The 24,432-nt window shown below is 42.2% G+C and overlaps 1 protein-coding gene across 1 annotated transcript in view; it reads left to right on the plus strand.

Annotated features, from left to right (window-relative positions):
- Positions 1-314: 314 nt before the first annotated feature.
- Positions 315-24,432, plus strand: part of Cenpj (centromere protein J) — a 42,708-nt gene continuing 18,590 nt past the window's right edge. The window contains exons 1-8 of the mRNA XM_041634217.1: positions 315-522; positions 7,397-7,879; positions 8,366-8,489; positions 14,844-15,119; positions 17,764-17,875; positions 19,570-19,672; positions 19,787-21,389; positions 24,114-24,246. Of these exons, the coding sequence (XP_041490151.1) occupies positions 7,442-7,879; positions 8,366-8,489; positions 14,844-15,119; positions 17,764-17,875; positions 19,570-19,672; positions 19,787-21,389; positions 24,114-24,246 (2,789 nt within the window). The 5' untranslated portion in view covers positions 315-522; positions 7,397-7,441. The remainder of the gene's footprint in view (positions 523-7,396; positions 7,880-8,365; positions 8,490-14,843; positions 15,120-17,763; positions 17,876-19,569; positions 19,673-19,786; positions 21,390-24,113; positions 24,247-24,432) is intronic.

The raw sequence follows: 24,432 nt of genomic DNA on the forward strand, positions 1-24,432 counted from the left end.
TTAAGTTTGGGTTTCCATATTCCCGGCACCTGTGACCAAGCCTTCTGCTACTGCAGGTGTCACGACTACCTTAGTTTACTCCCTGGAACAACGCAGCTGTTGACCAGTGCCCGCCGCAAAAGAGCGCGCAAAGCGCATCCCCTAGCAACGTTTGTGGCGGTGTTGTTGGGAGTTGTAGTTTGCGTGTGCACGCGATGCCTGCGCGCAAGCTCACAGGGGCGGTAGGAACTATACTTCCCAAGAGTCATCGGAGCAGGGCTGGGCGGGGCCTGTCCAGGAGGCAGGGCTCTGGCCGCCGCGGTGGTTGTGGCGGCTCATTCGTAAATGCCGCGGCTACTCGATGGTGACTGTGTCACTGGTTGGAGTGGTCTGAACGGCTGGGTCTTCGTGGAACGGTAACTGGTGGGCAAGAGGAGCGAAAGAACCCTTCCGTCGCCCGGGTCCTGAGAGGCCAGCTCGGGCTTCGGGCTGGCGAGGCGCGGAGGGCTGGGCGCCTGGCGGGCGGCGGTGGTTCCGGGGCTTGTAAGTCCGCTTTGTTCCTTCGAGGACCCTGGAGGTCGCCACTCAAGGGAGGGTGGTGGGGGTTTCTGTCTCGGGTGAGGTGGACGAGAAGCTCGGTGACGCGCGCCGGGGACGCTGTCTCGCCGAGCCGGGTGCAGTGGCGCCGCTTGCTGTAGTCCATCAGGCCTTCTCCAAAAGCTTTGTTGCTTTCAAGGAGTTAGTAGTGTGTCAGGGGAGGCGGACCTGTCAGCCAAAAGTTTTCAGGGTCTGAATTGTCCCCTCGTATCTTCCTCCGCCTCCTGTTTGGATATTTTATGTTTTGTCCCGATCTAACTTTAAAGATGTCAAAACTTTAGATTTTTTTTTAAAAAAAAGATTTTTAAAGACAGCTTTATCAGTGTGTAGTTAATTTACGGTAATGTCTACAGCGTCATGAGCAGATGCCATTGTACTTCAGATTTTAATGTCTGAGTCTACATAATATACTGTTCTAGACATTCTATTATTTGTGGTTTACCAAGGCCTTCGATTTAGTCATAAGAAGCAGATTTAGGGGGAGAAGGGTGGGAGGAGGGGGAGGGAAATGGGAGGCTGGGAGGAGGTGGAAACTTGTTTTTTTTTTTTTTTCTCCTTTTCTCAATAAAAAAATGGAAAAAAAAAAGAAGCAGATTTAGGGGGAACATTTTTGGCGTTCTTGAGACAAGGGCTTGCTATGTAGTCCAAGCCGGCCTCCAGCTCGAACGCTGCATTCAGGTGTGCACACGTCACCAATGCCCGACTGCAGATCAGTATTTCTATACTTCAAAATGGCAGTATGTGCATTTTTAGGATCATAATAATGGAATTGTTGCAAAGGTACAAAGTTATCGGGCTTAACAAAAGGTGTGTGTGTGTGCGCGCACGTGTAAAGACAGTGTTAAGATGCTGTCTTAAACCAACATTACACTTTTGTAGTCTAGTAGGGAAGTGGTGGTTTTCACATTAGAGTGACTGCAGTTTGTTTACTTTATAAATTTAGACTTTTCTTATTCATTTAAAGATTACTATTTTAAAATATTATTACCGTGTTTAGGATTTGTGTTGGTTTCATGCATGTTGGAGGTGAGGGTACATTTTCATGGAGTTGGCATCTTCCTTCACCTGGGGTTCCAGCACCAGGTCAGTGCCGTAAGCACTTTTCCCACTTTGAGCCCTCTCCCCACTTCTGGCTTTTTTTTCTAAGACAGTTCCTTACATTAACTCACACTGTCTTCTGGACCTTGCCATGTAGCCATACTGCCTTCACACTGATTACCAGCTTCCTGCTTCTGTGCTGGGATCCCATGTGTGAGCCCCCAAGTCTGGATTTAAAAAAAATTCTTACTAAGGATGTTGAAATTTTACCAAGGTTGACTGAAAAATCCCCACCGTACCTTTTTAGGTAGTTTCCTAACGTAAGGAAAATTAGGATTAGTGTTCTTACAATAGATTTACAAGAAATTACCATTCTATATACTGGTTACAGACAGCCAGTTAATGTATGCTACTCCTTTTTTTAAATTGATTTTATTGAACTCTACATTTTTCTCTGCTCCCCTCCCTGCTACTCTCTCCCATAGTCCCCATGCTCCCAATTTACTCAGAACATCTTGTCTTTTTCTACTTCTCATGTAGATTAGATCCCTGTATGTCTCTCTTAGGGTCCTCATTGTTGTCTAGGTTCTCTGGGGTTGTGATTTGTAGGCTGGTTTTCTTTCCTTTATGTTTAAAAAGCACGTATGAGTGAGTACATGTGATAGTTGTCTTTCTGGGTCTGGGTTACCACTCAATATGATGTTTCCTAGCTCCATCCATTTTCCTCCAAAATTCAAGATGTCGTCAGTCATTTTTTTCTGCTGTGTAGTACTCCATCGTGTAAATGTACCACATTTCCTTACCCATTAAGTGTGTCACATAGTGGCTGTACTCCCTGAAGGCAGAAGCCCTTTCCCAAGAAGAACCAATCCCTGTCTTTCTCGGTGTTCTAGTTTGGTTCCCTATGCTGTGACAAAACACTGACCAACTTGGGGACGAAAGACCTTATTTCAGCTTACAAGTTACGCCTATCATTCGGAGAAGCAGGGAAGGGGCTCAATCGAGGTAGGAACTGAAACAGAGACCATGGAAGAGTATTGCTTACTGGCTCGTGGCATAGCTTGCTTTCTTACATCACCCAGAATCACCTGCTCAGGAGTGTCATTACCCACAGTGACTGGGCCCTCCCACATCAGTTCCTAATCGAGACAGTGCCCCCAAGGACTTGCCTAGAGGCCAGTTCCTCAGGTGAGGTTCCTTTTCCCAAGTGACTCTAGTTGTGTTGAGTTGACAAACACTAACCAGCACCCTGGGTAACCACCGTTCTGATTTTTATAACTCGATTGTTTTCCCCTCACAGGTGAATTTCATGTATGTGCTCCACTGTGTGTGTAGTGCCCTCACAGGTCAGAGGAGGGTGTGAAATTCCCTGGAACTGGAGTTTTGGATGGCCTTGAGTGACCAGATAGGTTCTGGAACTTGAACATCCTCTATAAGAGCAGTAAGTGCTCTTAACCATTGAGCCACCTCTTCAGCCTCGTCTATATTTCTTTTCTTTTTTTTTTTAATATTTATTTATTTATTATGTATACAATATTCTGTCTGCATGTATGCCTGCAGGCCAGAAGAGGGCACCAGATCTCATTACAGATGGTTGTGGGCCACCATGTGGTTGCCGGGAATTGAACTCAGGACCCCTGGAAGAGCAGGCAGTGCTCTTAACCACAGAGCCATTTCTCCAGCCCATCGTCTATATTTCTTTCTGTTTTTTTTTCCCCTGTCTATATTTCTTATAATACACATTGCTCTGACTATTATGATTAACAGTATATCTTGGCTAGTTTTTAGAGGTTTTTGTTTTTATTTATGTGTGTGTGTGCCCTATGAATTCAAGTGCTGGCAGGTCAGAAATGGGCATCAGATTCCTTGCAGCTGGAGCTACAGGTGGAGCTCCCATGTGGCTGCAAGGAACTGAACTTGGGTTTTATGGGAGAGCAGGAAGAACTCTTACCCACTGAGCCCTCTTTGCAACCCCTTGTGTGGTTTTTTGAGACAGGGTCTTACTCTGTGTGGCAGCCAGCCTGGAATTCATGATGTAAGCTAGTTTGCTCTGGAACTCATGGTAATCTACTTGCCTCAGCTTCCTAAGTGCTGGAGTTATAGATGTGGGCTACTACACTTGGCTTGTTTATTTTAGTGTGGAATACTGAATCCAGGTCTCACATGGTAAACAAACATCACAAAGCTACATCTTGAGGCAGGGTCTCATCTGTATACCAGGTTGGCCTGGACTCCCTCTGCCGTAGTCTCTTCAGTGCTGGCATAACAGGTGTGGGTTACAATACCTGGCTTACTTTCAGTTTATTGCAAATGTGATCTTGTGCCAATATAACAGTGGTACATAATGTCTAGAGGCAATATTGCTAGGTCATGGCTTTTGTGCATTTTATACCTTGGATAGAAAACTGCTTTACTTTCAAAATATGTTATATATCAAAGGAATATTTACTGAAAAAATTATGTTTTGTCATATTGAATATTAGCAGTCTTTAGTCTTTTCCAACCCAGTGCTTGGGGGCAAAAAAAGGTATATTGTAGCACGAATTCTAATTGTTCTTAATAATAAAAACCTGTAGTCAGCTATCAGGGATGAAAGCTGAAGGATCAGAGAGGCAGAGCAGCCAGCTCACTAGAGTTCTTACCTCTACCAATGCTCAGACCTGTCCTCAGACTGAGTGTAATGAGCTTCTGTCTCCTCCCATTTCATCACCACCTGGCTTCCTTTCTCTTTTAGATTGGAACATTCCCCTGTAACCCAGGGTGGCCTTGAACTAACAGAGATCTGTCTGCCTCAGTCTCCCTAGTTCTGCGATTAAAGGTGTGTACCGCCACTGCCTGGCCTCTATGGCTGACTAGTAACTTACCTCTGCACGCTTTATTTGTTATAGCATAAACAATTTATCACCATATTTGTGTGTGTATATGTATGTGTGAGTGCTTAAACCTATGCCCAAGGGGCCCTAGGCTCCCAGGCCACCCTTCCCTCTTTCACTCTACCTTCTTACTCTCTCATCTGCCTAGGCTGTAATACCCAACTCTCTCCCCTCCCTAAGCATCTGCGGGTGGGGATGGGATCAGGCTGGGGAATGGAGGGGGAGAGTACTAAAAGAGATGACTGGAAAAGGGGGCATTTCAGCATAAGATAGAAACCTAGTGCAAGGGAAACTCCCAGGATACAAGGATGACCCTAGCTAAGACCCTAGTAGTAGGGATATGTAGCCTGAACTGGCCTTCTCCTGTGGCCAGGCAAGACTTCCAGTGGAGGGACTGGGACACCAACCCAGACACATAGTGCACTGGGGTAAAAGTGACTCAGAGATTGTGGGAATGGCCAACCAAGGACTGGTCCAACCTGAGAGTCATGCCACAAGCGTGAACCAACCTCTGACACTGCCTGAATCACTAGGACCCAGAGGTCTAGGATAGAACCAAACATGACTCGGGAAAATAAACAAAATCAATGTAATGATGCCTATGACATTCTGCTATACTCTACACACTCTGCTATACTCTGCTATAGATGGGTGCATAGCCTAATCTTAATTGTTATCAGAGAGGCTTCATCCAGCAACTGGTAGAAACAGATGCAGAGACCTACAGCCAAACATGTGGAGCTCAGAGAATCCTATGAAAGAGGTGGAGGGCCGGGCGGTGGTGGCGCACGCCTTTAATCCCAGCACTCGGGAGGCAGAGGCAGGCGGATCTCTGTGAGTTCGAGGCCAGCCTGGTCTACAAGAGCTAGTTCCAGGACAGGAACCAAAAGCTACGGAGAAACCCTGTCTCGAAAAATCCAAAAAAAAAAAAAAAGAAAGAGGTGGAGGAAGGATTGTAGGAACCAGAGGGGACAAAGACACCACAAGAAGACCCACAGAATCAACTCACCTGGGCACATAGGGGCTCAAAGAGATTGAACCAACAACCAGAGAACCTGCATGGGACAGATCTAGGCCTTAGGCCCTCTGCATATATGAGACAGTTGTATAGCTTAGTCTTTTTGTGGGACTCCTAACAATGGGAGCAGGGGCCGTCTTTTGACTCTTTGCTAGCTTTTGGCACCCTATTCTCCATAGTGGGTTGCCTTGTCCAGCCTTAATATGAGGGCAGGTGCTCAGTCTTACTGCAACTTGATATGCCATGTTTTGTTGATATCAATGGGAAGCCCGTTGTTTTCTGAATAGAAACGGAGGAGTGAGGGGAGGGCAAAAGAATGTGTGGGGGTGAGGACTAGGAGGAGAGAAGGGAGGGGAACTGTGGTCAGGATGTAAAATAAATAAAATAATTAAGAAAAAAAAAGGTAACCTGAGCACGTCAGTAAGCAGCACTCCATAGCTTCTGTATCAGCTCCTGTCTTCAGGCTCCTGCCCTGTCTTCTCTAAGTGATGGATTTACAAGCTGTAAGGTGAAATAGACCCTTTTCTCCTTCAAGACATGGCGTTATTTTGTTTTTGTTTTTTTTTTAAATTTATTTATTATGAATACAGTGTTTCTGTGTGCATTCATGCCTGCACACCAGAAGATGGCATCATATCTCATTACAGATGGTTGTAAAGCACCATGTAGTTGCTGGGAATTAAACTCAGGACCTCTGGAAGAAGAGCCACTGCTCTTAACCTTTGAGCCATTTCTCTAGCCCTGGTCATGGTGCTTATCAGAGCAATAGAAACCTTAAGACCTTGTTAACAGCTGTATGTACCCAGAGCCTAACATAGAACATGAAATTAGAAAATGGTAATGGAGGAAAATCAGACATTAAAGGAAGGAGTCTATTTTCTCCGTGTAGCATAGTTCCTCATCAAGTCTGATGATTCACACAGGAAATTCCTATGACTCGAGCCAATGTAATCTTTATTGTATTGAATGAGTACAAATAATACTTTGTTGTACTGAATTTATTTTAAATGGAAAGTTCTGATTTATTTTTAACAATTTTAGCAAACAGATTTACCAAGTTCCTTCTATTTGCATGGAGCTAGGCAGTGGAGGGTATAGGCTCTTCAGGATCTCCAGTTTGGTAGAGTATGAACGAACATGCTAACAAAATGCCATTAATACCGAGATCCGTGCTAAATCTCGAGGCTAGGGTCATCTGGAATACAGACAGGACTCCAGTGGCTGAGGAGCTGTGCACATGGGGATGGGGTACCAAAGCAGGCCTGTGGAGCTGTGGGTGGTGCTTGTGTGATGTCTTTTGTTTAGTTCCCCAACTGGGCAAAGAAACAAGTATATACTACCTGACATTGGCTGTGCCTTCTTGATTTTATTTATTTATTTATTTATTTATTTATTTATAGTAACTGAACAACTTAAAAGTGTCTAAGGTCCTATAGTTTTAAGTCAAGTGATCTAGCATGTGTGTATCTTAGTAATTAAATGGCTAGAAGTGTCCTGAAGTTTCTGATCTACTCAAATTAGATTTCTGAAGGCAAAATCATCCAGTTTATTACTTAGTTGCTTTTTCATTAAAGTCTTTTTATTTTATGCTTATTTATATAGTGTGTGTGTTTGCATGTGTTTGTGCATGTTCGTGCATGTGTTGTGCGAGAATGCTGAGCTCAGAGGACACCTTGTAGGAGTTCTTCTCTTCTACCACGTAGGACCTGGGGATTGAACTCATGCCATCAGGCTTGGTGGCAAGTGTCTTTACTACTAAGCCAACTTGTCACTCCCCATTAAAGTCGTCTGCGTATCTAATGTTTGATTTTGAGCTGGGTTGAGGATGTGCTACTTTGGGCGGAGGATTTGTGACAGTTTATTGAACACTTGTTGGCTTTCCTTCTTACAGGTGTTCTGGATTTCCCAGTGTTTTTAAAAGGGTTATTAGACGGAAATGTTCCTGATGCCAACCTCTTCAGAATTAAACAGTGGACAGGACTTCCTAACCCAGTGGATGACCAGTCCTTCTCGGGCCGGGGTCATATTAAATCGAGGATTTCCTGTTTTGGAAGCAGACGAAAAACAAGCAATTACAAATGTCTCTACCAGCTTCCCTGTTAAAGCGACCCGTTTCTCAAACAGCTTCAGCTTTAGTAGTGAAGAGGATTCATTTCATGAAGAACAGAAGTTGGAGGCTGGAGGACCTTACAAACTACACTCAGAAAGCTCCGAAGCCTGTGCAGTTTTTCCTTTAGTTAAAAAGGAACCAATAGTGTCATGTCAGGATGCTCCTGGATACCAGGAAGATAACAAAAATGACTTTATGTCTGATCTTTCAAGTGAGCTCAAAGAAGTGACTAATAAAAACCCGCTTTTTAAAAAACTGGAACAGGTAGGGTTTGGCCTGAGATCTCCTTTGTGTTGTTATAGGCATTGCATTATCGTTATCTTGTTTTCCCTTTACTCTGAATCCTCAAATTCCAGATTTTTGTTTTCTGTCTGATGTGTTTGATACACATATACAAAATGTAGCTGTTAAGACAAATTCCTGTTTTTAAATTGCCACTTTGTTTGGTAAGCATGAAGTTGGAAATGATTGATTAAATATTAAAAAATAGTTAATGTCCTGGTGTACCCATCCACTTCTAAGACTCGAAGGAGTTGTTTTCCCCATTCGTTATTTGAGATACTGATATGGTTTCCTTTAGGAAAAAGATTAGATTTTAGTGTTGTTATGGCAGATTTATTTATTTGGGGGGGGGGTCTATCTTTGAATTTATATATCAGGGACGATCTGGGAAGGGAGAATGAAGGAATTAACATAAATGGTAAGGGGTGTCATGAAGTATAATGCTACTTTGATTTTACATTTAAAAAGCTGAAAGAAATACAGCAAAAGAAGCAGGAACAACTGAAGAGGCAGCAGTTGGAGCAACTGCAGAGGCTCATGGATGAACAAGAGAAGCTGCTCATCATGGTATCTGGGCAGCACATGCTTCCAGGTATGTTTTACTTATCCGTGGCCATCAGTTGATACAATGAGACAAAGTTACACATGCTTCTTACCTTTTATAATTGCTTGGCAGATTATCTCTACATTGCCTGTCAGAGGTTGGGAACTCCGACTTCTTCAGGGTCAGGTAGATAAATGTGAAATGACGGTGTAATAATACTGGGATCAGAGAGGTGTTCTAGCATCCGGGGTATATGTGCCATGCTTGAGGGCATTCTCATGTATACATGGTGCTGGGGGCCGAACCCAGGGCCTCTCACATGCTCACTGAGCTACATCCCCAGCTAGACAGTGGTTTTGGGGGGGGGGTTGCGGGGACCTAGGAGAAGAAAAGCTAAGTTATATGTAGAGTTACTGGTGTCCAGCTCCTGACTGGTGCATGGAAACTCTTCAGGGCTACAATGGTAAAACTGTAGAGCCCATTCTTCCTGATTGAAGAGCTGTGTGTTTCCTGGGGTAGTAGATGGCAGTGGTTTCTCGTGTGCTGAGTCTGTTAACAGGAAGCATCAGGCACTTACCAGAGAAAACAGCACTGGAATTTGACCTGGAGCAGTAACAAAAACATTCCTCAGTCATGACTGAGGACAAGCAAATTCCATATCATCAGTGCTTATTAGTGTGCCTGGTGCAAGTAGCAGGGATAGTTTTCATTTTGTCTGTGCCTCCAAAATGCCGAGATGACAGGTCTGTACTACCAAGCTCAGTTATTCAGTGTTGGAGACTGAACCCAGGACTTTGTGCTTGCTAGGCAGGTACTCTACCAATTAGGCTATATCCCCAGTATTTATGTAAGTTTTTTAAAAATAATTTAATATTTTTATTTTATGTGCATTGGTGGTTTTCTTGAATGCATGTCTATGTAAGGGTGTTGAATTTCAACTATCTAGAGTTACAGATCGTTGTTAGCTGCTGTGTGGGTCCTGGGGATTGAACTGGGGTCCTCTTGAAGAGCAGTTAGTGCTCTTAACTGCTGAGCCATTTCTCTAGTCCCAGTACTTGTATAAATTTTTATCAGAGGTGGTGGTTTGAATAGGTATGGCCCCCATAGACTCATATGTTTGAATGTTTGGTCCATAGGGAATGACACTATTAAAAGGTGTGGCCTTGTTGGAGGAAGTGTGTCACTGTTGGGATAGGCTTTGAGGTCTCATATGTTCAAACTCCGCCCGGTGTGGCATATAGTCTTCTGCTGCCTGCGGATCAAGATGTAGAACTCTCAGCTCCTTCTCCAGCACCATGTCTGTCTGCTCTGCATGCTGCCATGCTTCTCTCCATGACAGTAATGAACTAAACCTCTGAAACTATAAGCCAGCCCCAAGTAAATGTTTTTCTTTATATGAGTTGATGTGGTCAGAGCAATAGAAACTATAAGACGGATAATAACTTGTCTCACAAATTAAAAGAAGTGATTTGGAGCAGTATGTTTGCTTCTTGGCACTACCCTATAAGAGACATATTTTAGAGGTCCAGGAAGTGCCTGTTTTGTTCAGATACAGTACTGGACACTGAGAATACGGAGAAAGAGACATTGGCAATGAGTGTGCCAAATAAGTATGCCAAGTGAGAGTGGTTAAGAGGGCTGCGGTGGGGGGGGGGGTAAGAAATGTGGATCGATCTATCTATCTATCTATCTATCTATCTATCTATCTATCTATCTGTCATCATCTACCTACCTACCTACCTACCTACCTATCAATAGATAAAGAGACAGGGACAGGGATGGGGTTTTACTATGTAACCCTGGCTGGCCTGAAACTCCATGTAGACCAGGTTGTCTTCAAACTTGCAGAACTCCCAAGTGTACCACCACACTTAGCTTATCTTAAAATAATTGAATAGTTTATAATTGCTTTGTAGAATCCATAAACAATAAAGGTACATGCCTTTAATCCCAGTAGTTGGAGGCAGAGACAGGTAGATCTCTGTGAGTTCAAGGTCAGCCTGGTCTACAAAGTGAATTTCAGACCATGCTCCAAAGCTACAGAGAAAACCTGTTTTGAACCCCTTCCCCTCCCCCCACAAAAGATGATTCAAATAACAGGCTATGACACATTTTACTGTAAAGTACGGATGATTGAGTGACAGGAGCAGATTGCAGTTACTCATGTGAGATCCAGCCCTATACAGTTTGGAACACTTAGCTTTGACACAATGGGATTCTGAATTTCTTAATTTAATTTTCAATTTTTAAAAATTTTTATTTTGGTACTGGAGGTTAGACCTAGAGCCATGTACCTGCAAAGCACACACTCTACTATTGAGCAACATAGGGATTTGTTTTCAGACTTTGAGGTCTCAAGACCCAAAATCTATCTCCCTCCCTCCCTGTCTTTTTTGTGGCAAGGTCTACTTTGCTTTCTTGTCGATTTTTCATTAAAGAGTTTCATTATGGCATTTCATACACGTATATTCATTGTAGTGTGGTCATAGTGTCACTCCCACACTTTTTTTACAATAAATTTTTTATGATTTATTTAACTTTATTTTTATGTGCATTGGTGTGAAGGTGTCAGATCCCCTTGTAAAACTTTAAGACAATTCTGAAGCCATTTCTGACAATTCTGAACCCTCTCAGCCTCCATGCCATAGTGCTTACCCTCCTCCCCTGGGAACCAAGGACCTAACAGAAATTGGGGCAAGATAACCTTTAAGATGTGGACTCAGTTCCTGAGCAATTAACCATATACATATGTTTTGATTTAGTCCCTTGGGAAACGGGGTCAAAATGACCTCTTCCCTCATCTGATCTGGCCACAGCTCTCCAGCCAATTACTGGTAATAGCCCTTTCGAGTAAGCCAATCGTAATAGTCAAAGAACAACCTCCCTTGCTTCTGTGGCCTTCTCCTTTAAAAGTAGCCTGTATCAGCTATTCGAGGTCTCTCGGCTTCCCAAATACTGAGGGACCCTGTCGTGACAGTATTAATAAAATCCTCATGCTTTTGCATCAGCTATGGTGTGAGAGGTGGTCTCTGGGGGCGACTCCTCCTCGGTGTTTGGACTCTAGGGTCCAGCATCCTGGAACTGGATTTGCAGACAGTTGTGAGCTGCCATGTAGGTGCTGGGATGGTTTTCTTTGCTTTATGTTTAATAACCACTTATGAGTGAGTACATGTGATAATTGTCTTTCTGGGTTTGGGTTACCTCACTCAAAATAATGTTTTCTAGCTCCATCCATTTTCCTACAAAATTCAAGATGTCATTTTTTTTTTCTGCTGTGTAGTACTCCATTGTGTAAATGTACATTTTCCTTATCCATTCTGTGGTCGGGGGCATTTAGGTTGTTTCCAGGTTCTGCTATGACAAAGGATGCTGCTATGAACAGAGTTGAGCACATGTCCTTGTGGTACTCTACATCTTTTTTAAATGAAAAGAAGTCAGCTGATTCTCATCTACTTCTCCAACGAGTCTCTCGAATGATACTGTTTTAGTAAAGTATTTGAAAAAAAAGTCCGCCTTTTATGTGGCTAGGTTATTAGGGGAAAAGGGTACTTTAATGTCTTTTTCAGATAATTATGAAGGAAATGTTTTTTTCTTAGTAGTTGTTTCCTGCATGTAATTTAAAACCATATCAATGAACTTTCTTCATTTTAAATAAATTGACTATCTAGACATTTTGAATAGATTGTTTTTAATATATGATTTAAAGTGTTGCTTATCCAGAAAATAGTGATTTATTGAATTACATAGGTCTTCAGAATATTGACAGATAGCACAGTACAAAAAGTGCCTGTAGCCAGGCAGTGGTGGCTCACACCTTTAATTCCAGCCTTTGGGAGGCAGAGGCAGGTGGATCTCTGTGAGTTCAAGGCCAGTCTGGTCTACAAAGTGAGTTCTAGGATAGTGAGATACTATCTCAAAACAACAACAGCAACAAAGATTACATGTGTTAATATGACCACATACTCAATCTTAAAAGTCTTGAAGTACTGTAAAGCTTCCAGTTTCACCGTGAAAAGAAAAAAAAAACAAAAACAAACCAGATTCACTATGGCAGCCATTTTCCAGAATTACAAGTTTTACTTGAAAGGCTAAATTATGTCTTTAGCAACAAATACCGTGAGCTGCTTTCTTTGAAGTCACAGCCTTCTTTTTAGAGAAAATGTCTGCCAAAAAAATTCAAGTTTGAATAATCGTGGTTTGTCTGCCATTCATTCTTGTAAATCAGAATGATGTTCTCTGAGTAAGGCGGGTCTGCATTCAGTTGCACAGCCCCATTTTGCTTTGCAGTAGTATGACTTATGAATTTGTTCAAACCTTTGTTCAAGGTTTGAAATTTAATACAATTAACTTTTTATATTATTTGAGGATATTCCTTTATTTACTTATCTATTTTTGAGACAGGCTGTCATTCTATAACCCCAGCTGGCCTGGAACTTATGATGACCAGGCTGGCCTTAAATTTATTATTATTTGAGAATTTTATGCTCACACACACACACACACACACAGACACAATGTATTTTGACATCTACTCTCACACTCCACCTAACTGTACCTGACACACCCTTCATGGCTCAATTAGTATTTCTTATATATGCAAGAGTATGGGGCCAGCTAGGGGCCACAAGCCTGGAGAAAACCCATTCTCCTGTGTGGTGGCCCATGTCTTTTAATCCTAGCACTCAGCAGGCAGAGGCAGGCAGTTTTCTGAGTTCAAGGCCAGCCTGGTCTACTACAAAGTGAGTTCCTGGACAGCTAAGGCTTTTAAACAGAGAAAAACTGTTTCTAAAAAAAAAAAAAAAAAGAAAGAAAAGAAAATTGACTGATCTTTTTCCAGTAGCCGTTTAGCAAAACAACAGTAGTAGGATTATTTCCTGGGGCCTATAACCTCCCAGCCATGATCTTTTGACCAGGTTACAGTATTATTAGAGTCAGTTCCCTGCTGGGGAGCAGGCTGGAAATGCATTAAGAAACAGCTAGTCCCTCACAGTCATTCTCCTATGGCAGCAGCGGTCACATTTTGCCTGGCAGTTCAGTATTTAGCATGGGGACCCAGCACTGGGTAGGGCAAGTGCTGACTTTGCTCCCTCAGCATCCTGCGTAGCATCTTTGGGCACCAAGGAGCTTGGCTGCAGCATTTCTGGGTAAAATGTTTCTTGTAAACTGTGATGCCCAGAGGTAGTAAACACTGTGCTAACACAACACTGCTGTCCTTCTTTGAACTAAGAGTTCGACAGTTTTCTAGTTTGCCATTGCTTTACCGATAGATAATTTATGAAAATAGTTTTCACTTGGTAGTTTCCTCAGAGGGTCTTGAAGATTTTTTGGGATATATAGATCATACTTTGAAAATGGCTACCTGGGATATTTTTATCAAAGAACTTTTTAGATTCAGACATTTAGATGTCTGCCACTCAAAAATATTTAGCTGCTGGGGTGTGTGGGGGGAGGGATAACGAGAAGCTGAAGCTGACATTCTATGGGGTACTGACTTTCTCATTTTAGATGTGGGCTGGGGATGAAGTGGATGCATAATAGGCAGCAATGATTACTTTGTTTTTTGAGACAGGGATATATTCCTGGATGACCTTAAACTCCATATATAGCTGAGGATGACTTTGAATTTCTGATCCTTCTGTCTCATCTTGTGTGCTGGGTTATAGGAATGCACCAACATGTCTGGTTTTATGCAGTCCTGGGATCAAACACAGACTCAATTCATGTTAGGCAAGCACTCTGCCAACTGAACTGCATCCCAGCAGCAGTGACTTTTATTAAACCCTTCTCCATGCGTCTTTATCCCAGGTTTAGGTGAACAGGGCAAGCAACAGGCTTTCAGGGGCTGGTAGAGCAGAGAGAGCATGTGGTATGCCTTCCATCTTCTGAGAAGTGATGTCTAGAGGCATATGTCTGGCTGAGACTTAAACAAAATCGACAAAAGTAACATACATTTAGAAACTAAAAAGTAGGTTAATAATTTCTTTACCCAACAATACCAAAATTTTAGGGTTGATTTGAAGGAGGTGATTAGTCACCTCATAGCAACTGATGGAGCCCCGATCGTTTGTACCACTGCACTGTTTTGCTCCTGTGCCTGCCTGTTCCTGGACAGAGTTGACAGCTGCCATGGTGTTTTCACAGATGGCATGGGGTAGTGCCTTCCGAGTCAGGAGTACTGCAGCTGTGCCATCTTCACTCTGTAGAAAATCTAGTAAAAATATCCTCTAACCTTCAAGTATGTTTACCTTGAGTAGAAATTTGGTAGTTTTGTTAAACAATGTACTAATGAGGAGAAAATACTTTCATTATTTTGGGAAACTATTTTGTGGGTTGAGGGATCACTCCTGTGTAAAAGTCAAAGTCTTGTAGGATGTCTCAGCTGTCATTGTTTCCATCTGTAAGGTACGCTGCTGCCTGATGACCAGAGCCAGACACACAGAACTCCAGGAAGTTTAGCCACTCCCCTTCTGCCATCAGAAAGCTACAGAAATCCAGCTCAAGAAAACCCGCATGCTTCCAACATTTTATCCGATGAACAAAGCAATTTCTGTAGAACTACTCATCAAGATTCTGTTTTAACTTTAAAAAATGCTTCTGATTTGTTTTATGAATCACAATTTCCAGAAACACATGTGAAAAGAAAGGATTTAAAGGAAGAAAACCATAACCATCCTTCAGGTGAGTCAGATAACTGTTATCAAGTTGTCCTATGACAAAGGGTCATCCATTCTGTATCTTTCTTCCATCCTCTGTCACTTTAATTGTAAGGTCCCACTTTTTAATTGTAATGGCCAGTGACCCTGAGCTGGGCCAGACTTTGACATTTTAAGTCAGCTGTGATATCCATGCCTGCTCCATACATCACAGGTAGCATGGGGTCTTCAAAGAGGGAGGCAGCGAGTTCTGCATGGATTATATTTTGGAGAGCTTAGAGAGAGTTTGGGGTTGATTAAAAACTCCTTGTGAAAGCTTTGGTAGGTGAGAACTGATGACCTGCAGGTCAGCTGTGACATGTGAGAAGCAGGTTTGTGATGGGCACTGCTCCTCACAATACTTAGGTTGTCTCGCTGTACTTCTGTGTTCCCAGCAGCGAGACCCATTCCTGCCAGAGAACTGGACTTACTCTTCGATGGTAACAAAGTCCTGGAGCTCATTTGGCTTTTCTGATGAATTTTCCCTACCTTCTGTCTTCTGTGTGTGTATGTGTGTATGTGAGAGGCAGACAGATAGAGAGACAGAGACGGGGGAGGAGGCAGGCAGGCTGAGAATAGCTTTACGCATCCTAGGTAAGTACATTATACTATACTCCTCTAGCTAATCTCTTTTTTCTTTTTCCATTTTACTCTATATGCATGTATGTATGCATGCATGTATGTGTGTGCATTTGCATACAGAGGCCCAAGGGTGATTTTGGGAATCATTGTCAATCACTCTTCCATCTTAATCATGATGGCAGAGTCTCAGTCAAACTCAGATTCTCCAGTATGGCCAGTCCTGCTCTGGGGAACACCTGTCTTTGCCTTTGGAGGCTGGAATTATTAGGCATGTCACTATGCCCACGCAGCACGTAGGGGGGGCTCTGGAGAGCCAGACTTCAGTCCTCATGCTAGCATGGCCAGAGGGTTTTTTTTTGTTTTGTTTTGTTTTGATTTTGGGGACAGTATTTCTCTATGTAGCCCTGGCTGTCCTGGAATTTGCTTTGTTAGACCAGGCTGGCCTCAGACACAGAGAGATCCACTTGCCTCTGCCTCCTGAGTGCTGGGATTAAAGGTGTGTGCCACACCCATTTCCTCAGTCAAGCAATAAAAAAAAGTAACAACCATGCTTCTTGTCCCATTGGAGTAGGAGGGCCTTCTGTATTTGTGTTGCTTTCATTGGTTGAATAAAGAAACTGCCTTGGCCTTTTGATAGGGCAGGAACTTAGATAGGCAGGGACGACAGAACAGAATTCTGGGAGGAAGAAAGCAGAGACAGGCAGATGCCATGGTTTTCCTGCCCAAGACGGATGCTGGTTAGACTCATGCCTGTAAGCCACAGTCAAGTGACGATACACATTAATGGAGATGGGTTAAACTAATATGTGAGAGTTAGCCAATAAGAGGCTAGAGATAATGGGCCAGGCAGTGTTTTATTTTGGGGGTTTAGCTAGCCGGGTGGCAGGACACAGCCCGCTTCTCCTTACAGTATCCCGTTTTCTTTTTTTCTTTTTTTTTTTTTTTTTTTGGATTTTCGAGACAGGGTTTCTCTGTAGCTTTTTGGTGCCTGTCCTGGAACTAGCTCTTCTAGCTCAGGCTGGCCTCGAACTCACAGAGATCCACCTGCCTCTGCCTCCCGAGTGCTGGGATTAAAGGCGTGCACCACCACCGCCTGGCTTTTTCTTTTCTTTTTACTTTTTTGCAATTATGAATATTATATAATACTTTTTTTTTCTATTCGCCATGGAAAAATTTGGTATGTTCTATAATCATCATTATTAGAATAACTATCAGATAATATATCTATTTAATACATTTTGTGGAGATAAAGTTATTTTCAACATTTCAAAAATTTAATGTGTTTTTATGATTTTTTTGGTAATTTATGTTACAAAAAGAACACAGCATAATAAGAAGTGTCTCTATGTAGCATTTAGAATTAATTCTCTTTATGCCTAATACTTTCTTTCCTAACCTAGAGTTACTTATTGATATGGAAAATTACATGCCCTTTCCTTCTGTTTTTTTGTTTTGTTTTGTTTTGTTTTTTGTTTTTTTGAGACAGGATTTTTCTGTAGCCTGGGCTGTCTTAGAACTCACTCTGTAAGCCAGGCTGGCCTTGGACTCAGAGATCTTCCTGCCTCTGTCTCCCAAGTGCTGGATTTAAAGGTGTGTGCCACTACTACCCAGTAAACATCCCTACTTTTTAAAACACAACTTCTTGAAGAATGTTAGGTATCTTAATTGTTTTATATTTTTTCTTTATCTAATTTTTAAAAAAAACCCTTGAATTTTCTAAAATTTTTGGAATACATTTTTTTCTTTTGTTTTTTGAGATAGGGTCTTGCTATATAACCTGGCTGACCTGAGTTTATGGCAGTCCTCCTGTCTCTGCCTCCCAGGTGCTGGGATTACAGGTGTGTGTCAACCCACTTGGCTGTATTTTTCTTTTATATGTGCTGTCTTTTGTTTTTGTGCTGCTGGGGATCAACCTTAGGTATACAGGCAAGTGTTCTACACTGAGCTAAATCCAAGGCCCTAGTATTATGTAGTACCTTGTGATTGTCTGATGTCTAAAACTTTATTCTGCATTTTTTGAACTAAATTGTTCCTAATTTTTATTCTAGGAGAAGGTGTTTTGCCATGCTGGGAAAAGAGGATGGGGAAGAGTGAGGAAGGAAAGAATGTGAACTTAGGAAAAAATGGAGATTCCTCAGAAGTGGTTAATGTTGAAGAAAGGTATGACTCATATTCAAAGTAATAAGAAATGAAGCCATTTGGTATTTTTTCATTATTGAGTACTATGTTCAAAAGATCTATGCTTTTCTTATTTTCACTTGGATATGCTTCCATGAACAAAGTTGATGACATAAGCTGTTGCATCTGTCAATCAAGAGACCCTGGTTGGGAAATAGGACAGTTCAAGTCGCCATGTACTGGACGAACTTAAAAACAAACAAAACAAACCCTTCTGCTGGGCATTATGGCTCAAAGCCTATAATCTTAGGCACTGAAGCTACACAGCAAAATCTGAAGACAGCTAGGAATATACAGTATGACCTTGACCGCCCCCTCTCATTAAAAAAAATATATCTTAAATGCAGTTGTGGAGAAAAGGAAAACCAGATGTTGAAATTTCACATTTGGTGTAGTTATAAATTAAAATTGTATAATTAGTTTAAGTTAGAGAACAAAAACATTATTTCAAATAAAAGTATCTTTTAAATAGGCCCTTTGAAAAATACCTTTAAATTTCTTATATATATTATAGAGCAAATAACTTTTGATTATGGCACTACTTAAAATATTAAGGACCTTCCTTAATTTAAAAGTATATACCTAATATATCAGGTATTTTATATTGTATATATAAAATGTTTAAGGTTAAATAGTGAATATGCTACTTTATACAGCGAATGTTTGTGGTCAGTGGATGGAGTTCAGAGGGGTTCTTTAGTCCCCCAAGTCCTGTTCAAAGTTACTCATTTCTGTAATTTGGGGTTTAGAGAAGGTTGTAGATTTCATTAGATTTTCAAAGGACAAGGTAAATAGAAGTCTTTTGTGTATTTTGCTTAAATTTTATTTTCTTCTTTATACTCTGTGTGTGTGTGTGCGCGCACATGCTTACGAGCACATAGGAAGCACATGTCTGCCACAGTACATGTGTGGAGGATAAGGTTTGGGATTCAGTTTTCTACTTCCACTGTAGATTCTGGGGATCGAACTCGGGTCATAGGGCTTGCTCAGCAGGCACTTCTACCTGTTGCCATCTTGCCAACCCTGTGTTGTTTGGGACAGAGTTTCACTGTGCAGCTCTGACTGGCCCTACATTTGCTGAGATGACAGGTGTGTACCACTGTGTACATCTTTTTTTTTTTTTAAATATTTATTTATTATGTACACAGTGTTCAGCCTCCATGCCTGCAGGCCAGAAGAGGGCACCAGATCTCATTACAGATGGTTGTGAGCCACCATGTGGTTGCTGGGAATTGAACTCAGGACCTCTGGTAGAGCAGTCAGTGCTCTTAACCTCTGAGCCATCTCTCCAGCCCCACTGTGTACATCTTAAAGGAAGTCCTTGATGTGCTTAAAAAGCTGGTCTTACAGACCAGACAGTGGTGACACACACCTTTAATCCCAGTAGCTGCACCAGTTTGCCATAGAAACCAGGCGGTGGTGGTACACACCTTTAATCCCAGTCCTAGAGAGGAATATAAAACGGGAGGAGACAGCTCTCACACACACAGCCTCATTCTGAGATTCCTGGAGGCAGGATCACCATTTCAGACAAAGGTAGAGGTAAGAAGTGGCTGCTGTTTTGCTTTTCTGACCTTCAGGTTGCACCGATATCTGTCTCTGTGTTTGTATCGTGCTACAGAGTATAAACTGCTCCCATTGTAAGCTGAGTGCCATGCCATTTGTCTCATGACCAGGCCCATCAAAGCTGCCCTTAGAGAACAGAGACAGACGTTCGAGGACTACTTAGAAGAGCAGATTCGACTGGAGGAGCAAGAACTGAAACGGAAGCGGCTGCAGGTGAGTAGTGCTGTTTCCATGAAGTGGTGGTGGTTCTCCAGTGGCGACTGGCTCTGGGAATGACTGAGATCACTCGTGTACGCACATTCACTGGATTTTGTCTTTTTACTTTAGGAAGCGGAAGGACCATTGCTAACGAAAACAAAACCCAAGCAACCATTTTTAAAACGAGGCGAAGGTTTAGCCAGGTTTACTAATGCTAAATCTAAGTTTCAAAAAGGAAAAGAGAGTAAACCAGTGAATAACCAGAGCCCACCGGAGGACCAGTCAGTATGTAAAGTAGATAGACAACACTTGTCGAGGAAAACTGCTCTTATAAATAAAGACCTGTGTGCAGAGACTCCCACTGTTAAAAAGGACAGTAAAGCCAGAACCAAGGCTGGTTCTGCCCCACTCAGTCAGAAATCCAAAGTGACCAAGATCAACATGAGGGAAAGTCTCTCTCCACCAGGACCGAAAGTACAGATGGGGAAGAAATGTGATGGACAACTTAGACACCAGATCAAATTAGAAAGAAATGTACAAGCTAATAATAAGGAAAATGTACCTGCATGTATAAAGTCCTGTGATGCTGGCTGCAAGACACAGGGGAGAGAGAGACTTCCTCTTTCCACAGGGCTAGTTGACGGTGTGACTTCTAAGAGCCTGAGAAATGAGACAGGGAAAGACACAGAATCGTCCCTCGACATTTCTCTTCAGAAAAAGTTAGAGAATTGGGAACGAGAAAAAGAAAAGGAAAACCTAGAATTAGATGAATTTTTATTTTTGGAACGGGCTGCTGATGAAATATCATTTTCTAGTAATTCCTCATTTGTATTGAAAATCTTAGAACGGGATCAACAGCTCTACAGAGGTCACAGGATGTCTTCTACTCCTGTCAAAGCTGTGCGGCAGGAGAACGCGCATCAGATGGATCCCAGTGGGCAGAGGAGCAACAGTGATAATGTTGCCTGTGAGAGGAAGAGTGAGGCCATACTCCTGCCACTGGAGCCAGGGTCCTCAGCTGATGGCTCGAGGGAACTGTCCTGGGAAGTTAGTAAGAAAGCCTTCCAAACCAGCCCTTGTGGAAGTCAGCGTTGCTGGGGTGCAAGTGACGACGATGCTGCCAACAGTGAGAGCAACACCGACTCTGAGGAGCAGCCTGATGTTACCATAAAACCGTCCCCCGAGGCTGGGGACAGGGTCTTCAGCAACAAAGAGGACAGCCCACAAGTCTGCAGTGCTAAAGGACCTTTTAGGGACACTGGGACTCAAGAAGATAAATGGAGAGATGCTGATCTGGACCTGTCTGAGAAAGAGTATAGCAGTGACGAGTCCGTCATAGTCGAAAGCTTGAAAAATAAAGTATCTGAGCCATCAAGATTCCCCTCATCTCAAGATGTGAGTAAAATTGACTTTGATGATGAAAGATCTTGGACAGACCTTGAGGAGAACTCATGTAAACATAATGTTATTCTCAGAGATGAAGCCATATATGATACACCCCAGACACAGTATCCCAGTAAGAGTGAAGTATGTGTTCTGGACAAAACAATCAAAAGGAAGGTTGCGCCAGTCAAGAAGGGAGAGGACTTCAGCAAGTCCGACAGGAGCAGAAGCCCCCCTCCTCCATCTGACTTGATGGTGAAATTCTTCCCTTCTCTGAAACCAAAGCCCAAAATAGATTCACACTTGGAAAATGAACCCAAGTTAAACATGAGTCAAGACCAACCACCAGGTAAGTCAAGGCATGAGAAAATGTTACAGGCACGGGCCGTTGCACTGTAGTTTGTCTTTTTATGTCCATATCATTTTCATGCAGCTTATCTTTGGCACAGTCAAGTTGCCAGTACCACTACCCTTGTCCTTTGGGGCCATAAAGGGTTATTTAAATGTAGACATTACAATTCCGCAACAGTGGATTTGATACCCTAATCTTGGTACTAAGTGACTTTGTGAGTTGCATGGATGTACACTGAACAGAAGGGTGATGTTTCAGTGTGACATTGTACAGCTACTCAGAATGGAGTATAGCTTAAAAATAATTTCAGAAGTTGTCCATCAAATATTTGTGGCTTGTAGTTGGCTGCTAGGAACTGAAACTGAGAAATTCTAAATTGTTGATAAGGTGCAGTGTGCCTGTGTATGTATGAGAGTGTGCTATAAATTTACAGTTTTTCCCTTCCTTATACTTGGCCTTACCCCCTTTCATGGTGGCACAAACATTACCATGCATCCCATTTATGCATTCTGAAACAATCTACACATAGAGAAGTGTATATATGAGTATGTATGTATTAGAATATTATTTCTACAGAAATGAAAACATGCTTGTTAGAGAAAAAAAGAATTGTGTGTGTGTGTGTTGTAAGAAGGGGGCCGCTTGTTGGTTCCCAGCTGCTCAGCCCTGAAATAATCTCACAGAAGCTGTATCAATTAAATTAATACTTGGCTCATTAACTCTAGCTAATGGCTAACTCTTACATATTAATTTAACCTATTTCTATCAATCTGTGTTCCCCCCCCGTGGCTGTGGCTTACCGGCTTCTCTCTGGCTCTTCCCTTTCTTCCCCAGCATTCAGTTTAGTTTTCCTTGCCTAACTCAGTTTTGCCCTGCTATATGTCCAAAGCAGTTTCTTTATTTATTAATGGTAATCACAGCATACAGAGGGAAATCCCACATTATGTGTATTCCATATTTATGTGGGTGCCCGAGAAGGCCTGAAGACGGCATTCAGTCCCCTAAGCTGATACTATAGGTGGTTGTGAATGGGTGCTAGGAACCAAGTTTAGATCCTCTGGAAGAGTCGCAAGTACTCCTAACAGCTGAGTCATCTTTTCTTACCCTTTGTTTAAGGTAAAAATTTAAGATTATTCTAACATACACATAAACTCTAAATATCTAGCTAAAAGTATTGGATGGTTTAAACAGAAATTATAATTTAACCAATTTGAAATAAAAATAATACTTTTGTAGGAAATTTGAATGCTTAAAAATGTAACAAAGCAAAACATTTATAACTAAAATTTCCAAAGGTAAATTCCATGCTGTTTGGGGGGTTTTCCTTGTAGATGCTTTTCCTATGTGCTTTTCTTATGAGTGGGGACATATTTTGTGGATGTATCTTTCAGGGGTATAGAACTAAGTGATGAACTGATTGCTGAAGCTGAAGGGTAAAAGCATTCACTGGAGAGAGATGGCTCAGTTAAGAGCACAGTTGTTCTTACAGAGGCCCAAAGGACGTTTCCAGCACCCACATGAGGTGGCTCACAACTGTTTGTAACTCTAGCTCTGGGGGCTGGACGGGGGGTCTGATGCCTCTGGCCTCAGTGGGCACCACACTCACATGTATATATCTACATATAGACATACATACCTACATATAACTTAAAATAATAAAAATACTTTAAAAATTTAGCTATTTACTTTTAAAATAGCAAACTAGATTGTAGGAGCTCGCTCCCACAAAGTCAGCTAGGGTTCCTGGATTGGGGGGACATTAAGGCTAAGGAAATGTCAGATAAAAGAAACTGGGACAGAAAACACAGGATAAAATCTTGAGGTCTGTTCCGTCATGCTGAAACAGCCAAGCAGTCCAGAGCTTATTTCAGAATTTGCTTATATGCAAAGACAGAACAAAGCATAGCGTGGTCAGTCTGTCTAACCACAAGACCATTCCTGTCCCTGGGTGAGGGGAAGCAGCTTTACTTTCTGTCTTGACATTCCTGTGGTTTGGTGTCAGCTCTACTAGATAGAGTCCCTTTCTCATGGCCAAAATACTCTTTCCCATGGGCTAAATCAGAAGTCTCTCACAGCCCTCAAGGTTATTGGAAAACGTCCAGCTTGAACTCAAATGACTTATAAGTCAAGATTGACTCCAGATGGAAACTGAGTCTTAAGGGGTGAAGGAAAAATCTGAATTTGTCCTCCCTCCCCCTGTTCCCGTGTGTGTCTGAGACAGGATGGTGACCAGTTGACCTGGACTAGCTATGTACCTCAAGCGGCCTTTAAACTTGCAATCCTGTTCTCTCCATTTCCAGAGTGCCAGGAGTACAGGTGTACACCCATGCTCAGCTGTGTTTCTTTGGTATAATAATAAAGCTTACATTTTGGTTTGGGTATTGATTATCCCTTAAGATCTCATGTTAGTTTCTTTTTACCTGTAATAACAGTCCTTTGTTGATCTGGAATTCACTATGTAGAACAAGCTGGCTTTGAACTTACAGTACCTCCTGCCTCTGCTTCCCGAGTGCCAGGACTGCAGGTATGCAGCAGTCCACCTTGGTTCTTTTAGAAAGCTAGGTCTCCTTTGTTCCCTCCTTCTCTGCTGTCTGAAGTTTTGTTTCCTCTGCAATATGATGACAGGTTCAATGATAAACCTTCTTGGCTCTAGTGTTCACAGATAGCCAGTGTTTGTTGTAAGGCTCCTGTAAAGTTCAGAGTTTATCGTCTCTTTTATAGGTGACAGTGTTCGATCTCAGGTTTTGAGAGAGAAAGTTATTGAATTGGAATCAGAAATAGAAAAATTTAAAGCTGAGAATACATCTTTAGCTAAACTTCGAATTGAACGAGAAAGTGCCTTGGAAAAACTGAGGTAAGTTTGTATCTGTGAGAAGAGAAAATACAATGATTTGTTTCTTTAAGACTGTGTTAGAAGTTTTTTTTTTTTTTTTTTTTTTTGGTTTTTTTCGAGACAGGGTTTCTCTGTGGTTTTGGAGCCTGTCCTGGAACTAGCTCTTGTAGACCAGGCTGGTCTCGAACTCACGGAGATCCGCCTGCC

The sequence above is a fragment of the Microtus oregoni genome, unplaced genomic scaffold (genome assembly GCF_018167655.1).
Source record: "Microtus oregoni isolate MIOR12 unplaced genomic scaffold, Mior012 000045F_ref0000178, whole genome shotgun sequence".
NCBI classification, from domain to species: Eukaryota; Metazoa; Chordata; class Mammalia; order Rodentia; family Cricetidae; genus Microtus; species Microtus oregoni.